Below are 27,960 nucleotides of genomic sequence, written 5' to 3' on the forward strand. Positions count from 1 at the left end.
AGGGAGAGGGAGAGGGAGAGGGAGAGGAAGTGTATGACCTTAGCACAGAATCAGGTTGGAAGGCTAATATCAATTGTGTCATTTTTTGCATTTACTAGAGCAATAAAGGAAAAAGATCTCCATTGAAAATCCACGCATTGCAAGCCCTGCAATTCTGTGTCTTCTTGGGTGGGTCACTAGAGCTCCTCCGAAAAACTCGTTTGGGACACAGCATCATAGCATCATATAATCGTAGACTCATAGCTTGGCGTGGGCTGGAAGGGACCTCGACGATCATCCGTTGCAGCTCCTGCCGTTTAGCGGCCTTTCTGCTCCGCGTTTTCGGCATCGGGTCCCCCTCTTCGAGAGCTCTCGGAAGCTTTGAGTCAGTGTTAAGTGACAGAGCGAAAAACAAGCGGGACGGGCAGACGCGGACTCTTCCCGCTCCCGTTCCCTTCTGTGGACTGGCCGGCCTCGAGCTCAGCGGCGCGGCGCGGTGCGGCGCGCGCTCCCCGCAGCCCCGCTCTCTCCCAGCCTCTCCCGTCCCGCCCCGTCCGTTCCCCGCCGCCGCCACTGGGAGCGCGGCCCCTTTAAGAGCCCGGCTTTGCCTCCCGGTAGCTGAAGGTCATTAAACACAAAAGCGCTCCAGCGCTGCGGTCCAATATAGCGCATGCGCCCTGCCCGAGGACTGGCAGGGAGACGGCAATATGGCGAGAATGCCTGGCAGCGGCGGCGGCGGCGAGTGGAGCGGCGGTGGCGGCGGCGGCGGCGGCGGCGGCGGGGGAGGCGGGTACGGCGCGGGGGAGCGGCCGCCGGGCCGTGGGAGAGGAGCCCCCCGGCCGCACCGCTACTGCAGCGCTGGAGAGGAGGAGGAGGGCGAGGAGGAGGATGAGATCCAGGAGGTGCAGATAACGGGGGACGAGGAGGAGGAGGACGGAGCCGATGGGGGGCTGCTGCTGGACGAGGAGGAGGAGGAGGAGGAGGAGGAGGAGGAAGAGGAGATGGGTCTGGACTGGGACGGCGAGGAGGAGCCCGAGCCCATGCCGCCCGCCCCGGGCCGTACGCCGAGCGGCGGCGGCAGCAGCGGCGTCGGGGCAGCCCCGGGGGGAGCCGCGGCGACGGCCCCGGGGGGCGGCGGCGGCGGCCCCGGGGGGGCGGCGGAGGACGCGGAGCTGGAGGCGGCCCTGCTGCTGCAGCGGCCCGAGCGGGCGCGGCTGAGCGAGAACACGCGGCTGGCCACCCGCTACGCCGTGCGCATCTTCCGCGAGTACCTGAGCGAGAAGGCGCAGAGCCCGGACTTCGAGACCATGGACAAGGGGGCGCTGTGCCGGGTGTTGCGCTCCTTCTACGCCGAGGCACGCTCCAAGAGCGGACAGCTCTATTCCAAGTCGTCCCTCATCAGCATCCGCAGTTCCCTCAACCGCTACCTCAACGAGCCGCCCTACTGCCGCACCCTCGACCTCACCAAGGACCCCGAGCTGCGTGCCGCCAACCTGACGCTGGCTGCCGTCATCCGCAAGCTGGAGGAGCAGGGTGCGGGGCCGGTGGTGCAGAAGCAGGCCATCACGCGCGCCGACCTCCGCAAGCTCTACACCTGCAGCGTCTTCAGCACGCAGAGCCCCTTCGGGCTCCTCAACAAGGTCTGGTTTGAGACCTGCATGTACTTCTGCACGCGGGGCCGGGAGAACCAGCGGGAGCTGGAGGAGGACTCCTTCGGGCTGGCGGTGGACGAGGATGGCCGCAAGTTCGTCTACTTCAAAGCACTGGGGCCCTACCACAAGTCGCGCTCGTCCTCCTGGAGCAAGAAGCGGGCGGAGAGCAGTGACGAGGAGAACCTGCCCCGCATGTACGAGACTGGCACTGAGTTCTGCCCCTACGCCAGCTTCGTCAAGTACCTCTCCAAGCGCAACCCCCTGTGCAAAGCCTTTTTCCAGCGCCCGCGGGACCACTGCAGCGAGGGCGACGTCACCTGGTACGAGAACAAGGCCATCGGCAAGAACCTGTTGGGCACCCGCATGCAGATGCTCTCCAAGGCGGCCAAGCTCTCCAAGACCTACACCAATCACTGCATCGGCGCCGTCTCCATTGCCACCCTCAACAGCATCGCCGGCATAGGCACCAAGCTGGGGGGGCCACCGCCGCCCCATCACCACCCCCCTCCCCATCACCACCACCACCACCACCACCTCCTCCACCACCCCGCTGGCGGGACCTGCTATGCTTCCGCTGCCCTCAACGGTGGGCCGAGGCCCCGGCCGCCCACCGCCAACCCGTACGTGCTGCCCAAAGACGGTGACGCCGCGCCAGTGAAGGCGGAAGCAGCCGCGGTGGCCCCGGCCAAACGAGCCCTCTACGAGGCAGTGTTCCCAGCAGGGGCCGCGGCCGGCGGTGAGGCCTGCGGGTCCTCAGCCTCCCCCAAAAGACTGTGCCGCCGCCCCGCCGAGCCCCCAGACGCCGCCGCCGTGCCTGCCGTGGTGGTGGTCTCAGTGAAACATGACCCCCTGCCTCACCTCCTGCCCGAAGCCAACGGGCACAGAAGCACCACCTCACCCACTGTAGTATCACCTGCTCTTGTTTCCCCCACACAGGTAACCGGAAAAAGGAGGAAAAAAAAAAAAAAAAAAAAAAAAGAAAAAGGCAAGCTGGTGACCCTGTCCCGTGCAGCCTGCTGCTTGCCCCCCTTCCCCCTCTGTTTTTCTTTCTTTCCCTCCTTATTTTTTCTCCTCCCTCCTTTTTGCGGAAGATGCGAGTTATGAGTTCTGAAAGTCGGGCCAAAGTAGTAGATAAGGGCGTCTGATATCATTAGTGTGTGTGGTGTTCTTGATGTGCTAATGAACTATTTGAATAACCTCAGATGCAGGAAACAGCCAGGAGAATACTCAATTACACACTAGTAATGAGGGTGTAATTTTAAACTTCAGAAGTTAACAAGAGGGTTAATATGGCAATTGCATTCATCTTGTATTTGTTTATTTAAAATAGCTCTGTTTCCTGGCAGTGATCCTCCTTTTTTTTTTTCTTTTTTTTTTTTTTTTTTTTTTTTTTTTTTATGAAGCAAATTGACTTGAGTTGCATTAGTTGCCATAGTGGCGAAATATACAGCAGCTCACAATTAGGTGGAGCTGAGCTGCAGAACCAGGCCCAGTTCTGCCTGCACGCCCACCACCTGCTGCCTGGCCCCTGCACTACCCTGTCTTTGGGTTTTTGGTCACAGGAGCTAACTTGGCACACTCGGCTTCAATTGGAACCTTGCTACACTTTTACCCTTTGCTTTAAGTTTGGAAGTCATTCCAGCTTTGTCTATAAGATCTTGGCACCAACGTCATGCCCCATACAATCTCATGTTTCAGGCCGTAACCTCATTGCTCACTGCCCTATGTGACTCCCACCCCTGCAATACCCAATAACAGCGGTCAGTCGCAGCCCGCTGTGGGTGAGCACAGCTCTCCGACATGCCTGAGCTGCTCCCAAGTGGAAATACCAGTTCTGGACGGAGTGACCCCACCGAGTGCCTGCAGCTCCTCAGCCACCTTAGGGCTGGCTAGGGGAGAGGCCGGGGATGCCTGCATAAGCATCTGTGGTCTTTAGAATACCGATGCCCCCTCCTTTTTGGTGTGTTCTTTGACCTAGTCAGTGGGGTTTGATCTCCTGGTGTCTGTGAATGGCTCGGAGGCTTGGCTGTGTGCAGACAGAGCTTTTGTTCTAGCTCATTATTTCAGGTATCAGCTAAAGCTTGTGGCTGAGTTTTAACCCCACGCTCCTCATTTACTTGCTTTTAACAACCTAGAGAGTAATTTTGAAACTCTCAGCACGGTCCAGTGTTCAGGAAGGTCTTGCACACAGGGACCACAGGACCCAATGGAGAGAGCATCATGCACCCTCAAACTGTACAGCAAGGGCATTGGGTCTACAGCCTGGCCCGCACCTCTCTGAACAACACACCCAGCTCATGTGAGGAGGGATCCATTTGTTGTGTAGCTGTGTTTTTGGGCACTAGTGAGTCTCATTAGTGGCTGGTGACTCAAGTTATTCTATGGTTCTGTGACTGGGAGGAGGAGAGAAGTATCTCAAACAGGTGGCGGCGTGCACAGCTATGTGCTGTTTTCTTATAACTGCAGCGGGGAGGAAAATGAGCAGTCAGCGAGGCTAGGAGACAGTGTGGGCTTCAGAAGTAATTATATGGAAATGTTCATCTCCGTTCACAATATAATGAGCTAAACAAGGTACCCAGCCACTTCTGTAGCTAAATCTCTCCTTTGCTACAAAACTCATTAATTTAAGTCTAGAGGAGAGGGAAGGTTTGTTTTTTTCTTAATCACCAATTCTTGTGTGTCATTTTTAGCTTGTTTCAACTTACGTGCTTCTTCTGGGATGTAACAAAATCTTGTCTGCGGAATAGTTTCCTTGGGTAAATGTTCATGCTGAACTTTTTCTTTCCATCTACCTTTTATACTAGTTACACTGGTTGGGACTCAAGGCATTTCCTGGGGAAATTAATGGCTGGCTGGGGTTAATGGCCCGCGGCACGGCCTCCAGTCATCGGCTCTCCCAGCTGGTCATTAATCCCCAGGAAATGCCTCGGCTCTCTAATCGAGGTTGCTTCATTATAAACAAAGACTTTCCGGGCCCTTTTACTGAATGCATCTTATCAAGCCATGTGGTGCTAAATTCTGCTGTTGACAAATATCACTGATTCCCTGAAGTTGGTTGTGTTGGCAGCTATCCTTCCAGGGGTTGCACACTGCTGTCCCACAGCCTGGTGTAACGCCCTGCTTAATGAGTGGCAGTGTGATGAGCAGACATCGGAGTGGGTTTAGCTGTGTGCAAGCGTATGCATTCTTACAGCATTAATACCTTGAGGTACGGAAAAGGTTAAGCAAAGGCACTAAACTTGGAGGCATTGAATTTGCTCTGAGTATGAGCTTCAAACAATCTGAGCAGAGATGCTGCTTTTGCTCTTTTTTATCGTGGCTGCTGTGTTCTTTAAGTTTCAGCCCCGGGATGAGTTGTTAACACTTGATTTGCAGGAGCCTCCTTCAGAATTGGAAAAGATGCTTTGAATGATTGTCTCGATCCTTAGGTTGCAGCCGTGAGAGCTGCATTATGCAGCGTGCTTTAAGCACACTGTGCCATCTTGGCACAACTTGCTTTTCAGTCCTTGTTTGCTCTGAAGTGTAGCAATTTTCTTGCCACTGACAGCAGTGTTTCAGCTCAAGTTGATGACAGAGGGATGTAATTTGGCTGTTGTTCATCTCTCATGGTACTGAAAGATGAACAATAGCTGAAGTTTAAGCTTTTGATGCTGCAATGTGGTGGTAGCTGTTGAGATTTATAGGCCTGGTACATGCTGAGCTTCCTACAGTAGTAATTCCCAAAAATAGGTCTAAGGAAATAGTTCAGCTTCCGCTGTGGGTGAACGGAGTCGCGGGTCACTTCAGTATTCTCCTGTCATGTTGGTCTGTAACTCGGTGTCTGACAGCTTGTGGAGAGTTTATCAGCTCTTAAATGACCAGATGTTCAGAGGATGTCACAAGCGTGGCCCGTGTGCTTTTGTCTTGGGTGTTCTGGGGAGTGCTTCGGTGTTTTTTTGCTGGTTTTTTTTTGCTGTGCTGTTTTTTTTTGTTTTCTTTTGATTTTTTTCACTGCCTTACACTTTCTTTGAAGGGCTTTCTTTGACCAGACCCAGAAATCTTGTACTGACTGCAGGTTTCTCAAAAGAAGGCAGAATAGTATTACATGATGAAATAATTAGACAGAAATCACAAATGGCAGCAAATCAAAGCAATTAATAAATTAGTCTAGCTCTCTTCATTACGTTTTTCTCTTAGCAGTGGCTGACAATCTTTACCTTTGGTGTGAGGATGTCCCACGTTTCCAAAAACTGCCACAATAGAGGCTCCTGTTCTGCATAAGCTGTTACAGTGCTCTGCCAAGAGTCATCACCGGGAGCTTTCCATGTGTGCAGTATAGGAGAACTCTTCAGAAAGCATCAGGAATACTTAGGATCAGAAAGCATCAGGAATACTTAGCAGTGTTAGGAAGCTAGGCTTTATTTCTGTGTGGATAATAGGTGGACCAATATTCCTGTCTCAGCGGCTTAAAATACAGCAGCTACTGAGACTGCTGATTGCAAAATGCCTTGTTAATTCTTCTGAGAGTGCATCTGTTTATTTAGCTTTCCAGGTTAGTTTTGGTTACACCACTATAGTGGTGTTAGTGCCATCCCCTTTCATTGGTAGATTAGCAGAGCTTGCAAGATGTACTTCGTGTCTGTTCTAAAAGAAACACTGTTAAAATCTATAAGTGAGGATAAAAGGAATGTAACATTGTACCTGCCTTTGAGGCTGTTTGTTTCTTGGTTGATTTTTATTTTTTTCTTGAAAGGAAAAAGTTTCTTCTAGTAGAGTTACATATGTAGGAAGACAGTTGCAGAAAGGATGTGTTATAGCTGCTGGTCATCAAAGCTGCTCTTAAATCTGGGGGAGGGGAGGCAGATGAAGCACATATTGTCCCTAAATCTGATGTCCTTAACAGTCTCCATAGCAAAACCTTGGCTATTGTTTATTCAATGTACAATCCATGCTGTTCGTAACTGTGAATTTTTCTAAAGACCAGCCATTGAACAGAGCTGTTTTGTTGTTTTGAAAGTGGAAGGATATCCTAAACTATGATCCTTGTAACCAACCTGAGGTTAAGTAGGAGATGAGTGCAGGGAATGAGAAGCAGAACAGAGAAGAAGCTCAGTGGCCTCCGTAGGCTCTGGGGGCTGTGTGTGCATTGGAGTGCAGGATGGGAGCTGCTCCTTCTTCTCTTCCACTTGAGGCAGCTGGTAGGGAGGGCAAGATGTGCTCCAAGGTGACCTGGGGTGAATTTCTTAGATGTGAGAATGGCATTTTGTTGCACACATGTAGAATTTGGATTTTGGAGTCAAATACAGTTGCTGTATCAACTTAGTTGCATTGGTGTGGTGTATGTACCTGTTTCAGGTGGTGTTTTCTACCAGCAGCATGTAAGTTTTTATAAAGTTTTTACTTTTTAGAAGTTGGACTCCGTTTAGTTATTTACATCACGTGAAGTAGTCAGAAACTTGCCTAGTCCAGCTTTGGGTGAGAGGAGTGCCAGAGATTATCCATTTCATGTAAGTCAAACGAAGATGACCTTTTACATACAATTAGAGGGAAGACAGTGTCATTGAAGCACTGCTGTATTTTGACACTTCTGGAACTCTATAGAACCCCAAATGAGTAAGTCGGTACTCTTCCTCTGTGAGCATCAAAGGGGAACTGCACAAACTTAAAGGCAGCAGTTGTTTTTTTCTAACAGGAAAGTCTTCCATGATTATCCTGTAAAAGATTTCCCATTGCCCACTGCTCTCCTGCTAGAGAGCAAGAGATCAGAAACTGTTTGGTCTAATTGGTGAGTCTGTGTGACAGCGAGCTGCCTTATTTCATGTGTGGTGTAGAAATAAACGAGTGCTTAAACCCTTTGAAACACACCACTACTGCACAAGCCATAGGCTGTAATTAAATTGAATGTGGGGTTGTATTGTCTTGTGCCCTTGGCTATAAACTTGATAACAGACCATGGTACACCCACTATTGTGTTAGAAGCTGGAACCTAATTAGCAATGTTGTAGATTTTCAGTCACTTTCGAAGCCCTTCTGTTCATCCCTTTCCTAGTGTCCTTTTTTTTTTTTTTTTTTTTTTTTTTTTTTTTTTTTTTCCTTATTATTTTGCTTTTCTGTTTCTGAAGCAATAAAAGCATCCTGTTTTTCGAAGGAAATTATTGAGGGCATGTAGCCAAATATGTACGTGGAAGATAATTTTTTATCGTATTTTGGATTGAAGGGACAAGTGTTAGTGACTGCGTTCTATCTGATGTAGAAGAGATTTATTAATGTTGTGATAGTCAAAATATATAATCACATTTTCAGGGAATGCTTTGTAAGCCCCTCTCAGGCATTTAAGGGGGGAGGAGGGAAGGGATTGCAACTTCTCACAATACCTTGATCTGAAAGTAACGTTGAAAGACATGAGATTGAAGTCTGCTCTCGTTGTTATTTTGGGATTATCCACGTAGAAAAATGGCTCTTCCAGGCTTTTAGAAATTCACGTGCTTTTGCACTCAGCCAATTTTAGTGAGTTGATCTGAAAACCTTCAAACTTGCTAGGGACTTAATCCCTAATGAGGACAAGTGCTTTGATCTGTTCTTAGTGCCATTTTTAATTTAGGAAATAAAGTTAGAGCACGCAGATGCAGCATGTACATTTCCAGTAAATTCTTCATTAATTGATATGCTTACTGATTGCATGTGTCTGTACTCTTCTGTAGCTGGGACAGATCATTTCAGTTCTAGCACAGTACTCCATCTCCATCCTTCCTCCTTAAGCATACACACCAGTGTCTGGTGATGCTGTCATTTATTTGAGTTCTGCTGTTTTTTATATGGGGAGTGGGAGGCTGTGAAGTTGCAAGTGTTGCATTTGGGATCTCTAATGAAAGGGCGGAGCTCCTGGGCTGCCCTGTAAATTGGCACCTGTGTATGCTGTTGCTACTTTTGCATCTCTCTGCCAGAAGCATAGTGCATAAATGAATGACTTCTCTAAAACGCTGCTGTATTTTAAGCTCCTCTTTTGTGTGTATGTGTCCGTTTCTGTGTTTAAAATTAAGGATTTCTGGAGAAATTTCAAGTACCCTTGAGATTTTTCAGTACCTGGAGATTTTTCAGTACCCTTGAGCTGAACCCTGAGTTGTTTCTAAGTGCACATGTATAGAGATATGTATTTGTGTGTGTAATGGATGCGTATGCATATGCTGCTTTTACTGCTGTAGATTTCTTTCTGTGTGTTTCTGGTATGCTTCAAAAGTGGCAGGGAATAATCAGAGGGAGTACTCAGCACTGGTCAGGCTGCACCTCGAGTACTGTGTTCAGTTTTTGGGTCCTTCACTACGAGAAAGACATTCAGAGAAGGGTGATGGTGCTATGAAGGTTATGGAGCACAAGTCTCATGGGGAGCAGCTAAGGGAACTGGGATTGTTCAGCCTGGAGGAGGCTCAGGAAGACCTTATTGCTCTGTGCAACTCCCTGAAAGGAGGTTATGATGAGGTATGTTTCAGTTTCTTCACTCAGGTAACAGCAATAGGAGAGCAGTAATGGTCTCAAGGTGCACCAGGGGAGGTTCAGATTGGGTATTAGGAGAAATTTCTCCACAGAGTGATGAGGCACTGGCACAGGCTGCCCAGGGAGGTGGAGGAGTCACTGTCCCTGGAGGTGTTCAAGAACTGTGTGTGTGGCACTGAGGGACGTGGTCAGTGGGCATGGTGGTGATGGGCTGATGGTTGGACTGGATGATCTTAGTGGTCTTTTCCAATCTTAATGATTCCATGATTCTGTTAAGGTCCAGTACCATAGTCCTGACCCCTTGCTCTGAGTTTGAGTTACTAGCTGTGAAGCCCATGCCCACCTCGTCAGTGTGAGCTCCTATTTTACACTCACAAAACAAACTTGTGCATTGTTCCTTTAGTCTTTGTCTTGGATATCACAGTAGATAGCTAGGAAATTAATGCAGACCATGTTTGCTGTGTTTGGGAGATTATACTTTCTCTAGGCTTTTATCAAGTTGGTGTGGAAGCGTGTTGCCTTTTTTCTGTAATTGTATCACCAGTTAATGGAACTGTCCCTGCATCCAGTCTGGACCTGGTTCACATTTTACTCAACTGTTGTAAGTGCATTTTAGTAGGAAGAAGTAAAGAGATGCTGAAAGCGTGTGGGTTTTTGGGAAGTAACTGCTTAGTAAAGAAGCCTGTTAGTATCTGTATACTTTCTGTTGGCTTTTAACTTCGCAGTGCTGAAGCATACATTTTGCTGACTATATCTCTGAAAATGCAGCTTCTCAGAAGAATTACCTTGTCTTTCTAAAAATACATATAAATGGGTGACACAAAAAATCACAGTAATTGGCAAATTCCAGGACTGTGAGGGCTAGAAAAGCACCTGTCCTTGCAGGCAGAGGGAATGGTGCAAAGCTGTGTGGTCTCCGTAGAACAGACTGATGGTGGTGGGAATAAGATTTGAAAAATGTGAAGTCTTGGAACATGTATTCTTCAGCCATGGTTTAGGTGTCTTAAAAAAACAAAACAAAACAAGTCTGGAAAATTGGCTTGGGAAACTGTTCCCTCTCCAAACCCCTATGTGAAGGTTTGACTTTTATGACATGGACACAACTTTAACTCAAAGCAGGGTTCTGCCTGCCTTGTTTAGTGCATTTGATGCACTTCCAAAATGACCTGATTTCTGTTTCTATCTCTGGAAGTCCTTGCAGGTTACCATTTATTTATTTAAAGCATTGTTGAAATGCACCTGCATCTGTCAGCTGCTTTCAGAGAAAACATTGCAGGTCTTCTTGCTGCTGCTTAAGCAGGACCTGGATACCAGTGTTTCCTCTGAAAGGACTTCTGGACACAAGCTACTCCCTTCCTTTTAGGTTGTAGGGAAGTGCCAGAAGTGAGGCATGCCCCAAAGCATCAAGTAACAGCTATGCTCATTTTAACCAGTACAGAGTTGTTAAAATATGAATTAAGCTTAAATGTGGTGACTCAGATAATATTAAATGTAGTGTGAATTGCATTCTAATGCATTGCATTGGTAAACACAAGTGGCACTACACTGAGATGTGAATGGCCAAGAGTATCTATATGGTGTAGTGGAAGAGAAATGAATGCTTTTTTTTTGTTTGTTTTTTTGTTTGTTTGTTTGGTTGTTTTTTAAGTTTGCTATGGTATTTGATAGAGAAGGATTCCTCAGAAGGGGAGTTTTAACCAATCGGTTTTCCTCAGTGTAGCATATTCACTTGCAGACTGCTGATAGATCTATGCAGGATGATGAATAATAATAGCAGGCTCAATCATGGTGTGGGGTAGTGATACAGCAGTGACTGCTGCAGTCATGTAGCGTGAATGGAGGCTGCATGTTAGTTGTGTTATAGAGAGGTAGTAAGGCATCAGATCAAATCCATGATTTGTCCAAGGTAGAAGTGGCTGATGTATATTTCGTATACGTAAATTCGTAAATATTTAATATCATATACAAGAGCTTCTCTGGAAGTAATGCCTCCTATTCTTTGATGCTGGACCACAAAGGCAGAGGTGAATGTTGGTGTTGGCCCCTCCAGAGCCTCTATGTCTTTTTGTAGTGAGAGACCCAAAAACTGAACGCAGTACTCGAGGTGCAGCCTCACCAGTGATGAGTACAGGGGGATGATCACCTCCTGCTCCCACTGACTATTCCCTGCCACTTTTGAAGCATACTAGAAACACTCAGAAAGAAATCAGCAGTTGAAGGTGTGACAGTTGAGGTTGATTCAGTATTCAGTTTCGTGTTGTTGCCATGTGACAGATGGCAGCAGAGGGGCAGTCTGACAGAATGGCATCTGATGTGGAAGTGCATATGAAGCAAAGATGTGTCATTGAACTTCTTCATGTGGAAGAAATGGCACCTATTTGTTGATGCTTGTTGAGTGCTTATGGAGACCAACCAGTGGCTGTGAGCACAGCAAGGTGGTGGGTGCTACGTTTCGGCTGTGGCAACAGTGACAGTGGGTGTCACCTCCACTGGAGCAAATTTTTATGAGCATGGCATGTAGACTCTTGTTCATCACTGAAGACAAAGCATAACAAATGGTCGTGACTGTGTTGAGAAAGAGCGTTTTGTAGCTGAGAGTTTTTTTCCATCAAATAGTGTTATTGCAGTGTATGTATCTGTTGTAGTTTCTGTGGAAATAAATAGGAAGCATTACTTTCAGAGTGACGTATGTGTTCGTGAAATACACTTTTTATTATATAAATATTTATATTTATATATAAACATATGTATTTACATTCTTATATATATGAAACATACTTGTACATAGCATAAATAATACAAATATATTTAAATTATGTACTGTAATACTATAAAACATGTGCTCTCTCTTTTTCTCTATACATGGATATATATAGTAGTAGATTAGATTTCACGGGGCCCATGTCCACATTCTTTATAAAGGAGAAAGCAGAGCAAACAAAAATTCCTTCCGTGCTGCTGTTTGAGCAGTGACCGAGGAGCCCTGCCCTGGGGACATGGGGCACCAGCAGCAGGCAGCCTGAGCCCCCTGAGGGTTTTCCTCCAGAAACATAAACAAGTATTGTAGAGAAACCCTAAAGCATTCTCATTTTTTTCCCCTACTGTTTATAGAAAACAAAAAGCTCCAAATCAAACACATGGTCTGAAAACTTTTTATTCACTTTAATGGCACTGGTGTGATATAATTGTTACCTGAGAGGGGGAGGAGAGCAGAGGTGAGTGCTCCAACCTACCCAGGAGTAAGCAAGTAGAGTTAAATAATGGGTCCAGCTAGGCTGTGGGGCAGAATCTGGGGGCAAGGAAAAGAGATGGAACTGAGGAATAAGGATGAGAAGGTGAGAAACCATTACCACCTACCTTATTGTAACCTGTCAGGTATGGACTAGATTTCATTTCTGTATGCCAGTGTACATCCACTGAGTCCGTTGGATGGGTTCAAAAGGTGGGAAATAATGTCTCCAAACTGGGGCTACAACTAGAGGAGGAAATTTGGATTAAAAAATTTTTCCTTCCTAATACTACATAACATGTATAGAGGGCAGTGAAGCAAGATTTGATCAAGGAAAAGATAGAGCCAGGGAGTGGCAATGAAGAATGGTTTGCTTTATTTAAAGTAGAAATGCTAGAGGAAAATGTAGAAGTAGAGTAGAGGGGGAAAAATCTTGGTGTTCTTCAATTTCCAAGTTAGTTACAAGAAGCTGAGTGTGACTTAAATTGAGTACACTGTATTACTGCCTCTTATGGAAATCAAAACCTGAAGATTTTTTTTTCCTTAACCTTAAAAAAAGTTGTGTTTAAAGTAGTGGTTGCCTTTAGAGTTCTGTTTTACAGTAAGTGCTGGTTCTTGGGTATGTATCCCAAAAGGGATCTGCTGTCAGCACTGTGGTAGCGCAACGTGGAAGCATTGTGCTTGCTTTTATTCCTAATGGCCAATAAACGAGTTTCGTCAAGCTCCTTGAAATACTCCTTGTAAACTGAAGTGTCCAGATCAATCTCTCATTCACATCTTATTAAAGTTCAGTGAGGAAGTCGGGCAAACAGGGTTTTGATCAAAGCACTGTGTGCTGGTGACGTACCCCATTAGTCTTTAAGCTTCTTCATATAATTCCTCAAGAGAACTCCAGTGGGTTTTCTCCTCTAAAGAAAGCTTTCCCCCACCCAAACTGGTTCCAGCAATGAGGTGGGAGCATGTGGGTCCCCAGAGGGATGCAAGAATAGGATGCAACGTATGGGCTGTGGCCCTGCTTCTCTTGTGCCTATCTGGCTTGTGGTTTTCTAGTGAAATGCTAGCATTGTTTAGTCCCTGTGATAAATGGCTATGTGCATCCAAAATTACTTGTCTATACTGCTCTGTTCTGTATGTTAATGCCTGCGTTCTCATTGTGCAGTCAGTTCATGTTGCGTATCACAGCTTTAAATGCTTCAGTGATGTGCTTAATCAAAACATGTTGGTTTTGCCCCTAAATAAACAATTGCAGGGTCCTAGCTCCAAGAAGGCAGGAATTTCTTGTTGGTTCTGTTGGTGGATGGCTGGATGCTGGCTTTCAGCAAGTAATTCTTTAGAAGTAGTTAAGCTGCTATCATACAGCAGTCCATTTTTCTTAAACCTATTTTAAACTTTTATACAGTCTCTTTTCAGATCTCTCCTCTATCAAGTTTCTGCTTGTGCATCTCGATGAGTAGAAGACCTCAGAACAGTATTTACAGCATCTGCTTCTGTGCTTTATACGTGTAACTGTAACAAGATGCACAACCATGTGCTGCATTATAACTTTATTCAAGGAGAGGAGTTTATCTGCTCTGCTTACCCATGGCAGGCAGATGCCTTGAGCATTGCTGCAAATCAGCAGCATTGTTTTGGAGGCACTGTTGAATATGTTGTTTTTGTTGAGCAATTTGAATAAAAGCTGTGTTTTGCTGTGGGGAAAATGAAGCCCACAAGAAATAGCCATCACAACACAGAACCTCCCTGCAGCCAGTGTGACCATCACCTAGGTGTGAGGTTGTGCTTCAGGAGCTAGGGATAGAAGTGCTGGAGGTGACTGAGAAAGCTGATAAGAGATGTTAATCAGTATCATCAGCAATTTTAGCCCAAAGCAGGGTGGGGAAGGAAGTCCTCAGCAATGATAATGGGAAATTGTTAGCTGTTCTTTGCCCTCCTGAGGCCCCAGCTGGAGCAGTGCATCCAGTCCTGGGGCCCCCAGCACAAGAAGGATGTGGAGCTGTTGAAGCGAGTCCAAAAGAGCACCAGGGCCATGAAGATCATCAAAGGGATGGAGCACCTCTTCCATGAAGAAAGGCTGAGGGAGCTGCATTTGTTCAGCTTGCACAGGAGAAGGCTTCAAGGAGTCCTCATTGCAGCTTTCCATTTCATGAAGGGAACTTTTAAACAAGAGAGAGTCCAGCTTCTTATATGGTCTGAGAATGATAGGACAAGGGGAATGGCTTTCAACTAGAAGAGGGGAGATTTAGGTTAGATATTAGGTACAAATTATTTACTCAGAAGGTGGTAAGGTGTGAGCTGCTGGGTGGCAGCCCTGCCCATGGAGGTGGGAGAGACTGGATGGGTCCCTTCCAACCCAACCCATTCTTTGACTCTTAAAGCAGTTTTCTTGTGATTTACATGAAAGGTAGCAGTGTCAGTTGGGATCCTAGTAGAGTGTCCTCCCTCCTGGCAGAGGAGTCCAGCACGAATGACACTAATTGTCACCTTTGCTGGCAGCGAGGCTGAGAGGAGGAGCTGCCTCTGTCACCAGCAGTGAGCTCCCCTGTGATGAGCTGGCTGTGACTCTGCCCCCACCACACTGCCATCAGGGTGTCCTGCTGGGCTGGAAGCAGGATGTAAGCTAAAAGCAGTGGGCTCTTGCACCAATTTAAGTGGAAAAGCAAGACTAATGACCAAATTTGTTGTCTTCATGGTTTTTACTTGCCCTGAAAAATAGCGATTTGCTTCTCTATCCTCCTGGCTTTACCATCTCCTCAATATAACTTCTCTGACTTTTACTGATGGCTTCTTGTGCCTGATCATTTCTTAATGAAGCAGGGGGGCTATACTTTATTCTGTCCTGCACAGGCTTCTTTTTGCCACTCATTCTTGTTTTCCTTCCACTCTGTTTCCACTCCAGGCAAAAATTATTTCCAGCTGAGAAGGGCTGGATGCGTGTCATTCCACAGCAGTTGTAAAAGGCCCCACAGTTTTGCTTGCAAACATCAGAACTCATTTTGCCTGTGTGCACATCCTGTATTCTCACCTTGAGTGTACGTGAGGGAGGTCATTCAGGGCTGGAGCCTGGGGCTGTCTGTTCCAGTGCTCCCATCCCTAGGCCAGTGACCAGGAGCAGGTGTCTGCGGAGACTGGGAAATGGGCAGGGAGGGCATGCTTGTGGTGGTCTCAGGTGCTTCTCATGTGGGTGTTATAAAAACACCAATTTCCCTCTGAGGTATAAATGACATTCGTAATGAAAAGATCAGATATTAACACAATAGCGTTCAGTCTGTGGGATGAACGGACCCTTTGCATTTTCTTCTCAATCTGTTTTGATGGGAATGTTGATTGCAGACAAGGTAAACTTGTTTGTGCTTTGTTCATTAATAACAAACCATAAACTGGCCTGCCTCCCCTCCCCACAGGCAAGGCACTTGAAGAGATGCCAGACAATTAAACTACTTAAGGCAGTAATTACAGTCAAATATACAACAAAAATAAAATCACTGCACAGGGTTTTTTATTTTTATTTTTTATGCTTGGTTTTGTTCTCTCTATTTATTAAACCACAACTCTTGCCTCACGACTGAACAGGAATCTCTCAGTCGGTGGTACCAAAAGACCGAAGTTCAGAGAAGCGGTGGTGCCTCATCCCTGGAGGCACTCAAGGCCAGGTTGGATGGGTCTATGGGCTGCTGAGCTGCTGGATGGCAACCCTGCCCACAGCACGGGGCAGAACTGGGTCGGCTTTGAGGTCCCTCCCAACCCAAACCATTCTGTGAAGGTTCGTGAAGTGCACAACAAACTTACCTGGGTTCAGCTTGGCATTTAGCAACCTCATTGATGGTCTTACGACACATTCTTCACAGCACTGAAATTCTGCTTGTTTGAGGCATTTGTTCAGTTTATAGGGCTGGCACCTGCCTGACTCTTAGTAAGAGTGTGATACCAATGGTCTCCTGAAACTTTTCCTTTCTGACTTTCCTGATTCCTCTTGTACATGGCAGAGCATTCCTCAGTCTGCTGTGATGCTGAGGAAGGGAAGGTTGAATGAGGCTGAATCACTTAATCCTGACTTAGCTTCAAATATTTACCTGTACCTGGTGCATTTTAAAATTCCAAAATAAGCATCCACATGCCTGACTTGCTGTGAGCCTGTTTAATGAGTTGGAGTCCTGCAGCACTGTGTGCACCAGTTCAACATATTTAAGTGAAATTCTTAGTGACTTCAGTATTCCAGATAAAGTACACTTTAAAAAGAAAGAAACGGAGCTGTAATGAGATCCAGCTGGTGTACATAAACCTTTCACATTGCATTACATAATTAAGTTGGGAAGTAATGTATGGGGGAAAGTTCTTGTTGCTTATTCTTTTGTACTGGAGTTTTACAAGGCTGTATAAATACTGTAAGTATTTAATGGGGGAAAAGCAGGATTAAAAGCAAACGGCAGAAGATGGATTGTACGACAACGTCATAAAACAAGCGAGCAGTATTACCCTTGTGGTATTTGGTATTAAATAACTGAAACTTGGCAGTGTGCTGTGCATTGACATTGCTCTCATAAGATCGTTTTCTAATTGATCGCTTTGGTTAACATGATTGCTTTAAAGGTAAATTGGTTTATGCTGAACAATACCAGAGCGCAAATTCCCTCTGGTTTTGGCCAGCCTTTTTTATTCAGCGAAATCTACACCGCTGCGGCATTCAAAGCAGGGTATGAGCTCCTGGGCTCCTTACCATAACTTAACAACCTGTTCTGCTTTTAACAAACTGTAATTACAGAAACGTAAACTACATCTTCATTTATTTCGACTGTAGAGCATGGGAGAGGAATGTGGGAAGGAATTCTTTGTACCGCTGTGAATTTAGTTGCCTACCTTGCAGTTGTTTCATAAACATCCTCGAAAGCTTCTGAAAATACTGAATGTGGAATGTGCCAAAAATGGTTAAAACTCCAGACTCTGTCCTCTGGCAGGCAAGCCCTGGCAAATCTTAGCTTGATGCTGCTGCCCTCGGCTGCCCTCCTTTGCAGAAGGCTTTTGCTCCCTTGCAGAGTCAGCAGAACGTACCTGGGCTTCAGCAGCTGCACCAAGCCCTGGTCAGCGGATTTTATGGGGCTGCCCTTGTCGCTGGGGATGGGCACTGGGCTGCCCAGCTGGTGACGGGGCATGCACGAGGCACGGGCACGTGGTCAGCTCTGCCGGCACTGCCCCAGGGCAGTGACCCCAGGGAGAGGAGCGGTGAGAAGGAGCCGTCCCAAATTGCACAGCTGTTTGCTGAGTGATGGTGAGTCGGAGCCCTCAGCTATCCTCATTTAAAAAGGGTGGTCAGGCATGTATCGTAGCAAATTTAAAGCTTAGGCTGTTGTTCTGGTGAGAAGTCTAATTTACCGTAATTGCCTTTTTTTTAATAATGAGCTGATCCATTTGAGATGTCTCAATAACCATTACCCAGTTAAGATGATGGCTTAATTTGGAGTTGCTGTTACGAGTGTGGGCACGCTGGCCTCAAGCTGCTCGGTCTGGGCACTGCGGTGTGATGCTTTAAGTCTGCCGAGAGTGACTTTTGAACTATACAGAAACTTTCACTGACTTGCATGGGAGCTGTTCAATGAGAGGTGAAAGGAGCACTCAGGATATGAGTGAATACAAATATCTTCTGGTTTTGTGGTTTTGTAAGTTCCCATAAATCAGTCAGCAAGTTCCCAGTCATTGTGACAACCGCATGTCCCGTGCTCGGGCACTGCAGCTGCCACAAACCCCAGCAAAGGCTGCAGTCAGCCCATAAAGAGCAGCAGGGCAGAAGAGTGGCATTTAAAACACAGGGCACAATCTGACAGATTTCTGCCTTGTTTTTTTATTCAGACTGTCAGTGCACCAGCAGATTCTTAGAACCACCCTCTCTTTCCTCCATGCCCCCCACCTTGCTACTTAAATCAAGCAACAGAAATCCACAGAGGGATTTTCTGGGAGAAATGAGATGAAAGCTTTTATGGGCTTTCATAAGGATTTCATAGAATTACAGAATGGCTTCAGTTGGAAATGACCTTAAAGATCATCCAATTCCAACCTCCTGCTGTGGGCAGGCAGTAGATTAGACTCAGTATTTTGTACTGCTTGTTCTAAGAAAATGCTTGTGTTAATGAGCATTCATGGTGAAACATGGAATAGAAGTTGGTTAGAAGAGGAAGTGGGATGATCTGTGAGTCCCCACTTTCCTCACTCTGCTGCAGGAGCTGGGGTCCCTATGGGGCAGCAGTCAGTTCTGCTGCTTCCTGACCTAAGTGGGATGGATCCCTGTCCAGGGACCTGGACCTACCCTGGTTGGCTTAAGACTGGGGAGTCTGCAGCTCAAACAAGGCGCTTTGTTCCGCATTGTGAATGCACTGATTAAACTTCGTAGTTAGGAGACTGGACATACTGATATTCTCTCCCTCTTTTGCATTGCACAACAGTACAGACACCCAGACATCTGCGAGCTAGCAGATTTGATCTGTGTTCCTAAGGATTGTGAAATTCTGGTTGTATATAAATTTGCTGTCTGAATTTGAAGCATGATTTATGCCTTGCCTCTTGTAGTTAGCATGACTTCCCTTTCTGTAGGATTGCTAGGCAGATGTTCTGACTTCTCCAGTATGCTGTCCTTAACATGGCTTTTCCTCATCTTTTGTGCTGCCTACTTATTGCTGAAGCTGTTCAGCTGATACGCAATAAACTATCTTCCTTAGCATTCAGGCCTAGTGCTGGCTGGAATAACTAAAATGCAAAGCAAGGTGTGCATTTGTTTTGCACTGTTTAGGAGCTATCTAAAATATTTGGAAGCGTGTGGTGGTTCTTATTTTTGTTCCATTTCCTCAATCCTCTGTTATAAGTGCACTTTCGCTTGCTAATCTGCTGTCTGAAATACTCTTTGTTCAGGAAAGCAAGTCTATTTCTGTTGTAATCAGGGCTAAGAATTCAGCTGCAGGGTCACTTGCACTGCAGAGTTCACTGACCACGTTTTGCTGCTGGCAGTCCCAGCTTTGGCCCTTTACACAGATCAATGCCAGGCTAACCCCATTTATTGCTACTACTGAATCAAAGCTCTGCTGCTCCTACTTAATTTAGCTCAAAATAGACATAATGCAAACAAGCGTCAGCATGGCAAAAGAGCGAGAAGAAGGGGAGGAAGAAAAAAGGCGTGCAGTTGTTTGGGTTTTGATTTGTTGTTTTTTTGAATTGAAGATACCAAATGGTGCCAGGATTCAGAAGAGAGGAATTTGTTTGTACTGTGTTATTAGACTCTTTATAAAAAATAGTAGTCATCATTGATTCTGATCTGTGCAGTAGAGTTTGTCTGTCTTGCATTTCCTTTCTGTGTTTTGAAAATCTCTTCTAATTTAACAGCTTAGGCACACATTCTGATTTCTTCTGGGTTTTGTAGTCCCACTGATATCACTTGCAGTTTGCGTTGTCTTGGTCACACAAGGTGGGCCTCCATCCTTGCTACTGGGTACCCATCACCAGTTACTTCTGTTTCAGCTTCATGGAAACGTCCAGACCGGCTTGCGGTCAGGTGAAGTTACTGTTGGCAGGAGTGCTGTTCTTGGTGAAGCTACAATGGTATTGAACCCTTTGTCAGGTTCATCCTGGTGAGGTTTTGTTTAAGGGAATAGGGTAGGTATTGCACTTTGTGACTGCACTATAACTCTTTTCTGCAGCTGTGGCACACCTCAGTCTGAGAAAACATTGGGATCCTGAGGACGTTACTTGGAGCTGAGATGACAGGACCTTTATGGCGTGGTTGGCAACCCGCCACTGTTTCCAGCTAGGACTGGATTTATGAATTCCACTGCCACACCTCATTCCACACAGCTTTCAAATATGTGAAGTAAGGCACACACATACCCTCGCTGCTTGTTGGCTCCTGGGCTGCAGCCCTGTTCCCTCTATGAGGCAGCATGGATGGAAATCCTGCTGTGTTTCTGATAACACAAGTGTTTCTGATAAACACAAAGAGATCCCATCCTTCCACTCCGCTCCTTCCCCTAACTCATCCCCCTCAGTTGTGCAGCTCCAGGGCACCACTCAGCAGAAATCAAGTGTTCAGCGTGGATATGTATATAATGGGATTTAAGATGACAGCCATGAGACAAATCCATCATTTAGGAATTGTTGAAGTTAATTTCTGCCCCCTCTGCTACATGCTCATCACAGGTCTTCTGAAACTTTTCCTGTTTGCTCTAAGTGCTCTTACTCATTACAATTCAGCTGTTCCTGAAGGCAAACTTTTGTTCTGTGGAAGAGACCAAAGCAAAGATTGAATGTTTTTTGTGTTTCACCACCCTTCTCCACACTCTTGCAAATTAAATGCCTCCTCCTCCAGCCTACCCTTTTCTCTTCTGGCAGGGCTCTGTTGCCCCAACAAGGGAAGCTTTGTCTTGCTTCTCCCACTCCCAGCACACGCTTGGCTTCCCCATTGCCTTCTGTTTTCGCCTCTTGGAGACCCTGCAGTCTCCCTGCTTTCCTGCCCAGTATTTTGGGACAGAGCTGCAGGTGTCCTGTACCACCTTCCTGGACAAAGGTTGGGCAGCGCATCAGGTCCTAGGCTTTCTGGCCTTTTCTCCAAGCCTGCCCACTTCCAGAGTAAATCCTTTGAGGGTTATCCTCCAGATTTAATCTGGATCTGCTCTTTCAACACCTTGAGATGTGTTACTATGTGACTGTCCTTTCATGAGCTGTTAAGTATTCCTCCTGTGATGCTTCCTTCCACTTCTCAGGTGTCTGTTGGAAGTTAGTGGTTTTGTTTTTATTTTTATTCACAGTAAGGCAGTACTTTTGTGAAGAACAGCCTAAGTGTTGGGAGCCCGCTGCATGGTGCATTTGATTTGAGCATTCTCCATAGCATGCAATGTCTTGTTCCCTGTGTGCCTGGGAAAAGCCTCCAGTGGTGTCTCCTTGGTAAATAAGGGACAGTGTCTCAAAATCATTGTTTGTTGTGTGGTTTGCTCTTTCTTTTTTTTTTCTTTTTTCTTTTTGTGGTTTTGTTTGTTTTGGTTTTGGTTGTTTTGTTTTAGGTAGAAGTAGGATTCCATTCCTGCCTACTTTGTGTAGAAAATATTTTTTAACCCATTTTTTTTCCCCTTGGAAGTTAAACTGACTTCGCTATATTAAGTCAGTTAGATTTGTTTGGAAATCAAACAAATTTTGATGTATGAGGGCTGCTGAGAAAGTAATGCCTATTTTAAGATGTTGGCCTGTGACATCTGAGGCGGATGTTGGTGCTGTGGCAGTAGATGTTGAATCTTCCCACCAATATCCCAGTGTCTACATAACGCGTGTTGTTGCCGTGTGACAGATGGCAGCAGAGGGGGAATCTGACAAATTGGCGTCTGATATGGAAGTGCCTTTGAAGCAGTGGTCTGTCAATGAATTCCTCTGTGTGGAAAAAAATGGTATCAGATCTTAAATTATCATGTCTTCTAAGCATGTAATTATTATGTACTCAAACTGTTCTCCTAAATATGTCCTGCCCAGTCCTTGTGGCTTGATCCTTCTCTGAAGTATTTTTTTTGTCTGTTGCAAAAGCCAGGTGTAGTTCAGAACGGTTAATTTTGGACCTGAGCTGTTTATAGAGGATGTGTCCCCTTGTTAGCATGGTCTTACTAGTTCGTACCACTGGTTATTACCGCTCAAGATGCTCACTGGATTTGATTTCTGTGGCTCTTGTTAGGTGATGTCTTCCCCCCAGGCAGATAAAAGATTTTTTCAGATGTTGTTTTGAATGAGGACAGTTTCACTTAAGCTTACTGCCTCAGCAGTGGTTAAATTATGCTAACTAACCTCTTGGCAACGGCCAGCTTCTCCAAGAACTCAGTTACAGAATAACCAACCAAAAAGAGAAATTTCATACCTGAACTCTTTCCACATGGGGTTGATTCAGTTCTTGCCAGTGGCAGTGCATGCCCTTAGGTTGTCTGATGTAGCTTCTGTTTTAAAAATGAAGCAACTTTGTGTAATATAAGCTTGGCTTTTATTTTCTTCATAAAGCTGCCTGTTGCCCTTTTTCTTTCTAGCTGTCTCAGAATTGTCTCATTTGGTCATTTGGAAGAATACAGAAGTATTGCTGGCTTCTGTGTCATGGTATACGTGTCTTTAGCATGAGTTTGCTAATGTGTCTTTATTTCTTGCTTGTCAATTTGAAATGCATGTTATATGTTAGAAATGTTAAAAGCAAATAGCTAGAGAAAGTTAAGGTAGATATTTTTTGCTGAGTGACAGATATGGTCTCTAATGCTTCTTTTGACATATTCAGTTATTTTGCTGTCCAAGCACTGGCACTTCATATGTTTAGTAATAACCAAAGCACAAAACTAGACTCAGAAACAGCCCATGCAAAGCTTATGAATATTATATGACACTTTTCCTGATATTCTGAGGATGTGTGTGTGGTCTATTGCATGTCAGACCAAGCAAAGTCTTTTAGTATGAAATTGTGAGTTTTTGAGCTAGTTAACAGAAACCATTCTGTCTAAAACTAGTTAGTCAGCTGCTGCTTCATGAAGTTGGTGATAGCAGTGGTGGCTTCAGCGTGCATACAGCACATGGTTATATAGATTTGTGGTTAATCCACCCTTGTGGGCAAAATGCACTAAAATTAGCTGGCAAATGAGTGTTTTTATCGTATGAGCTACTATGACTACTTGGAGGAATCCCTACAGGTCTGAAAACAATAATAATCAGAATTGTATTTCTTAGCCTTGGATCCAAAGATATCTTTTACACATAATGGAATCAAATGAACCAAATCTAAAGTATGCTTTGTTCCTATGCCATATGTTTGCCGTCTTGCCAAGCACGCTTCTCTTCTCCTAGAGCAGGATCCTGTGTTCTCCTCTTCTCAAATCCTGCCCTTCATACCATGCAAAAAAGTCACTGCTTGACCTCACAGTTGTGTGGATACCATTCTTTTTCTCTTTTCATCCCTAAGTGTTTTTCCGATGTTTAAGAAAACTTAAAAAAAAAAAAAAAAACTGAAACAAAACAAAATAGAAAAGGGGTAGAAGCAAACTAAAAAGTACTGCATTAATGAAGCCTTTTAAGTTTAATTGAGGACTTCAGCCCCTTTCCACTAGTTGCCTCAAAGCAATACCTCCTCCTATGACGGCTTTAAGATCCAGAGAGCATCCGAGTTTCGGTATGGAGCAGGGGTAGGAAAGTATCTGGGTGGCTGAGGGCTGTTTACTCAGCTCCTGTATGCAGTGGTGCGTCCATAGCTTGCTAGGATTGCTCCTGAGATACCTCAACCATCTTCTGTCACTTTGTATATGTGCCTTCAACATAAGCCTGATTTCTCTCCCAGCACCTGTGTGCTGTTATGCCGCCTGTCCCAAGGTATTAAGTAACCTACATGTGTTTTGAAATAGCTAATGATAAATAAGGCGATTTCTCTCATGATAGTGCTTGGACTTTTTCATTCTCCTGCTTATTATGAAATATGTAGGCTGATAATTTTAATGAGAGTTACAAGAGAAGAGAGAAACTTTTAGCCAGACCTGGAAATGCATGGGATCATTTTAGAGCTGACTAAACTCTCCTTGTTGCACTCTGCATTAACCAGGACTTCCGAAAAGCTTGTTGTTTCAGTAAGTTTGGTCTTTATCATTTCCTTCACCCTCTTGGTCTTTACCACTCTGACAGGTTTTCGGTAGAGAACCTTTTTTTTTTTTTGAGGTGGCACCACCGCTTTGCTTAGGTCAGCATTGGGAGGGGAAATGGGCGATAGAGAGAAGGAAAAGCCTGTGACAACAGAGGATTCCTGAAGGCTGATTCTTTTTGGCTATAGTGTTGCATTTCATCCTTCCTGGAGTGAAGGATGTATAATGTAGCATTGCAGTTTTCCATGGTATTTCAAATTCTGTACTAGCTTGAACTCTAACTGTCAAACTTGCAATTTTGTTGACATCTTAATTGTAAATTAGATAATTACAAAGGTATTGTCTTAAAGCTCTTTTGTGTCCTTTTTTCCTGCTGTGAGGTTATAGATGAAGCTATCTGTCTGTTATATTGTCTAGTCTCATAATTACTGAGTGGACACAGTGTCTTCAAAATTACAATTCAGACTGAGAATATTTTATTATTTGTTGCTGCAAGAAACATCTGGAGAGTGCTTAGAGCTCAAGTGCATTACAGCGTTTCATAGAAACAGTTTTATTGGATTCTTAGGATTTGTCCCTCTCATATGGCAGGAAGAGCTAACAGAGGCGCTTTTTTTTTTTCTTAAGGTGATTCCAGATATAAAATTCTTCAGGCTATATGAAGGTGGTTCTTTCTGTTGGCTGCTTGTTCAGTCTGAAGTAGATAATATTCTGTTGATATGTCCAAAAATGCATCTTCTCCATATGGGTCAGTATTATCTCTTTCTGCTCCCAGGCAAATTAATAAAACAAATTTTAAAAGTGCAAAGGAAAGCAGGCAGCTGGCTGATTCAAAGGGTGAGGCTATGTTTTTCATCACCACCCTTTCAAAGCCTCTCTGAATCAAAAGAACCATTGGATTGCGAAGGCAAGACCTATGCCACACCAGAAGCTCCCAGTTCAGCAATTTTCCCAGGGTAAATTATAACTCATGTTTCCTCAGCACAGGCTGTAACTGGCAGCGTTCCTTCTACTTCTAAGGGTGAAATTGCTGGGGGGAGAACAGACATCTAATGTGCCTCTGGAAGTTTTACAATGGGTGTTAGCCTGGCTTTGTGAAAAGGGAGACGTTCCTCTGGAACATACCCAAGGGCAGGTGCTATTCAAACTGTAGTGTAAATTAACTTTAAATAAAGTAGTGTGGGCCTACTTCTGTTGGGGTTGCGAGTCAAATTTGCAGAAAAGGCCCATTTTTCAAATTCTGACAGTTAATGACAATCTTCCAGTTATCCCACTGTAGTCTGCATTCTTATGAGTCTTTAAAATCTTCAGATATGACTGCAATTCAAGATGCTAATCTTTGTTCATGTACAGCTGATAGGATCTTAACTCACAAACAAAACAGCCGGATTTTAGCAATGCTTGTATTTTGGTGTTTCTTCTCACCGGGAGATTATTGGACAAATTGCAGACTCATGAAGAATGTAGCCAGTTAGTTTTTCTCCTCGTTCAAATTTTGACACCATCTTTAAAGAGTTAAGTTTGCATTCAAATGTACCTGCATGGTCCTGGCCAAGAAAAGCTCTTCCCTTTTTAAGCTCAGGAGGGAGCGTTGTGTTGCTTGTTTTTGTTTTTTTTTTCCCTCTTTTTTTTTTTTTTCATATGTGAAGACTCCTACAGAATGTGCTCAGAGTGCCTGCTGGAAGTGGATAAAGGACCTGAGTGAGAAGTATGAGTGAAATTATTTATTCAGCTTAACCTATGGGGTGTCCACTTGGGAGGAGTGGATGGCAGATTCGTGTGTTCAGAGCTGCTCCTTCCCACCTCCATTCCTGACCTGAACTCTGTGTACTACTCAGGGCCAAGGTGGCTGTGGTATAGCATTGCTGCAGCAGGAACTGTTGGCTGCTCTGTGCTGGGTTCTTCCCAGCACAGCCTGGGGGCAGCTGCCCAGGTGGCTGTCTTTTCTAGGGAGGAGGTGAGAGCACCAGTGGAGTCCCAGGGAAGGTATCTTGTCTGCAAAGGCACGGCAGACCACACCTCTGCACCCAGGATGAGGTGGTCCATGGCGTTTGGATCAAGGCTGCTGCTGGAACAGCTAAGGCCTTGTATGAAGGAGAACTGGTCTGTCATCTGCCCTCTGCCAGAAGGCAAAACTTCTTTGTGTGCTTGCTTTCGTACAGTTATGGGTAAATTCACCCTCTTTCTGCTACCTGAGGTTTGATAGAGGTAAGAGAAATGAGTGACCTATTTTCCAGCTTTAAAGAAAAATAAATGAAGTTGTCCTCAGGGCAGTGGAAGCAAAGGCTTTTGTATCAGCTGGAGTGTTGTGGGCAGGGCTGCCAGACTGTGCAAGGCTCCTCAGACCTTGCAGCCTCTTTCCCAGGGACTCCTCATCTCTGTGTTTCCTTTTGTTAATATAAATAAATAAAAATAATTGCATGGATGTGTACAAGATAACTGTAGTCTGTCTCCATTGGGGCTGAGGAATCTGTTGGCAATTGGTGGCTTGTAGCAGTCCCTGCAGTACCTGGCAGGATCCACTTTCTGTCTGTGAGAACAAAAGCATGAGAAGGAGGTACCTGGCTATGCATACCTTCAAGTATTTGGGGCTGGGCACATGTAGTTAGAGGAGGCTCAGGCTGGGGAGTTGCTCTTCCTTTTGGTCACTCCTAAATCAATGTTACTGTCAGTTTGAGTAGAAGCTAGTGTAGAGCAAATCAGCTCCTAGTGGAACAAACGGTCTAAAATTGCATGCATGTGTCCCATTCCCATTGTAGGACTCCATTAGAGGTGGTGCAGCAGGTCTGCTGGCCTTCGGTCTGGTGCCCTCCTTCATCCTCCCGAAGGTTTAGGGGATGGTTTTGCTGGCCGCAGTCTGGGTTGTATACCCTGTGATTATACAGTGTTGGGTGGGCAGTTGTGTGCTGTGTAGTAATTGAGAGCAGCTTTCAAATCCGGTTTTGCTTGTAAATTACAGTGCCTCTTTTCCCAAGTGAGAATCCAACCAGCAGCAAGTCTGAAGACCATAGAAGTCCGCTTCCATTACAGAAAGCAAAGTGGCTAGAGGCTGTGTGCCGGAGGAGGTGATGCACCTGAGCTTGACCCCCAAGTTTAACATGGATTTTATTTTAATAGCGTGTTGGGTAGCATATATGCAGAAGATCCAGCTTGAGCTATAGGCTTAAGTCAAGTCCTACATCAGCCACATTTACCACTGGCTTGACCAGTGTTTAGAGGGTGTATATGGCAAGAAGAGAGTAGGACATACAGAAGTATAGAGCTTTACTTACAGTGCTTGAATGTAATAAATGAAAGCATTTGGTCTGGCCTCAGTTATGCTTACCCAAACAAGCAAGGGGCTGAGTTAATCTTCCATAAAGACTGCAAACTATAGAATATCTTGAGGGGCAGTGGTAAACTTTCGCATGCAGTTTCAAGGCCTAGGGAAATCTTCAGAAAAATTTCTGGGCACTTGAAGAGAGAAATCCTGTCTCTGTAAACTTTACTTTTACTAGAATTTGGAATTGCCTTTGCTGCAATGATGGTATAAGCATAGCTCCTGCCCTTATTCCTAAAGCCTCCTTCTCAAATTAATTAGAGATTTTCTTAAGTTCTCAGTGGTCAGTCTATGATGAAATTGTGGTTAGAGCTGTTCTGCTGAAGTTAGGTGTGTGCTGCAGGCTCGACTACTGTCTACCTGCATGTTGATGTTGGGATTTTCAAATCTTCAAGATTTGAAGATTTCAAGACTTCTTCACTGTCCTGAACCTCCAGGTAGGCAGTGCTCTCCACCCAGCAGAAATACCCCTCATACTCTAGATCTTGCCTTGCCCTTGGTTCTCTGCACCTGTGGTGTTTATTCTAGGTCTGATCAACTCAGATGAAGTTCCAGTAAGACTTATTGTGCCAAGGAAATTCAACCATGTTCTCTCCAGCTCTTGCAGCACTTCACAGGCTGGTGTGCCCAGCCGTGCCTGCATCCAGTGGAGGAGGCTGTGAGAGTAGCATGTAGGATATGGAGCAAGGGAGACTCGTC

At 45.3% G+C, this 27,960-nt stretch overlaps 1 protein-coding gene across 1 annotated transcript; it reads left to right on the forward strand.

The window, feature by feature from the left end:
* The first annotated feature begins 980 nt into the window (after nt 1–980).
* LOC122171450 lies at nt 981–27,952 on the forward strand. Its single transcript, XM_042839056.1, has 2 exons — nt 981–2,567; nt 27,790–27,952. Exons 1-2 carry the CDS (start codon nt 981–983, stop codon nt 27,793–27,795), a joined length of 1,593 nt encoding a protein of 530 aa, XP_042694990.1. The 3' UTR covers nt 27,796–27,952.
* Nucleotides 27,953–27,960: the final 8 nt, after the last annotated feature.

Source organism: Centrocercus urophasianus, unplaced genomic scaffold, assembly GCF_019232065.1.
Source record: "Centrocercus urophasianus isolate 14NV4802_14NV808 unplaced genomic scaffold, USGS_Curo_1.0 seq_11, whole genome shotgun sequence".
In the NCBI taxonomy this organism is placed as follows: Eukaryota; Metazoa; Chordata; class Aves; order Galliformes; family Phasianidae; genus Centrocercus; species Centrocercus urophasianus.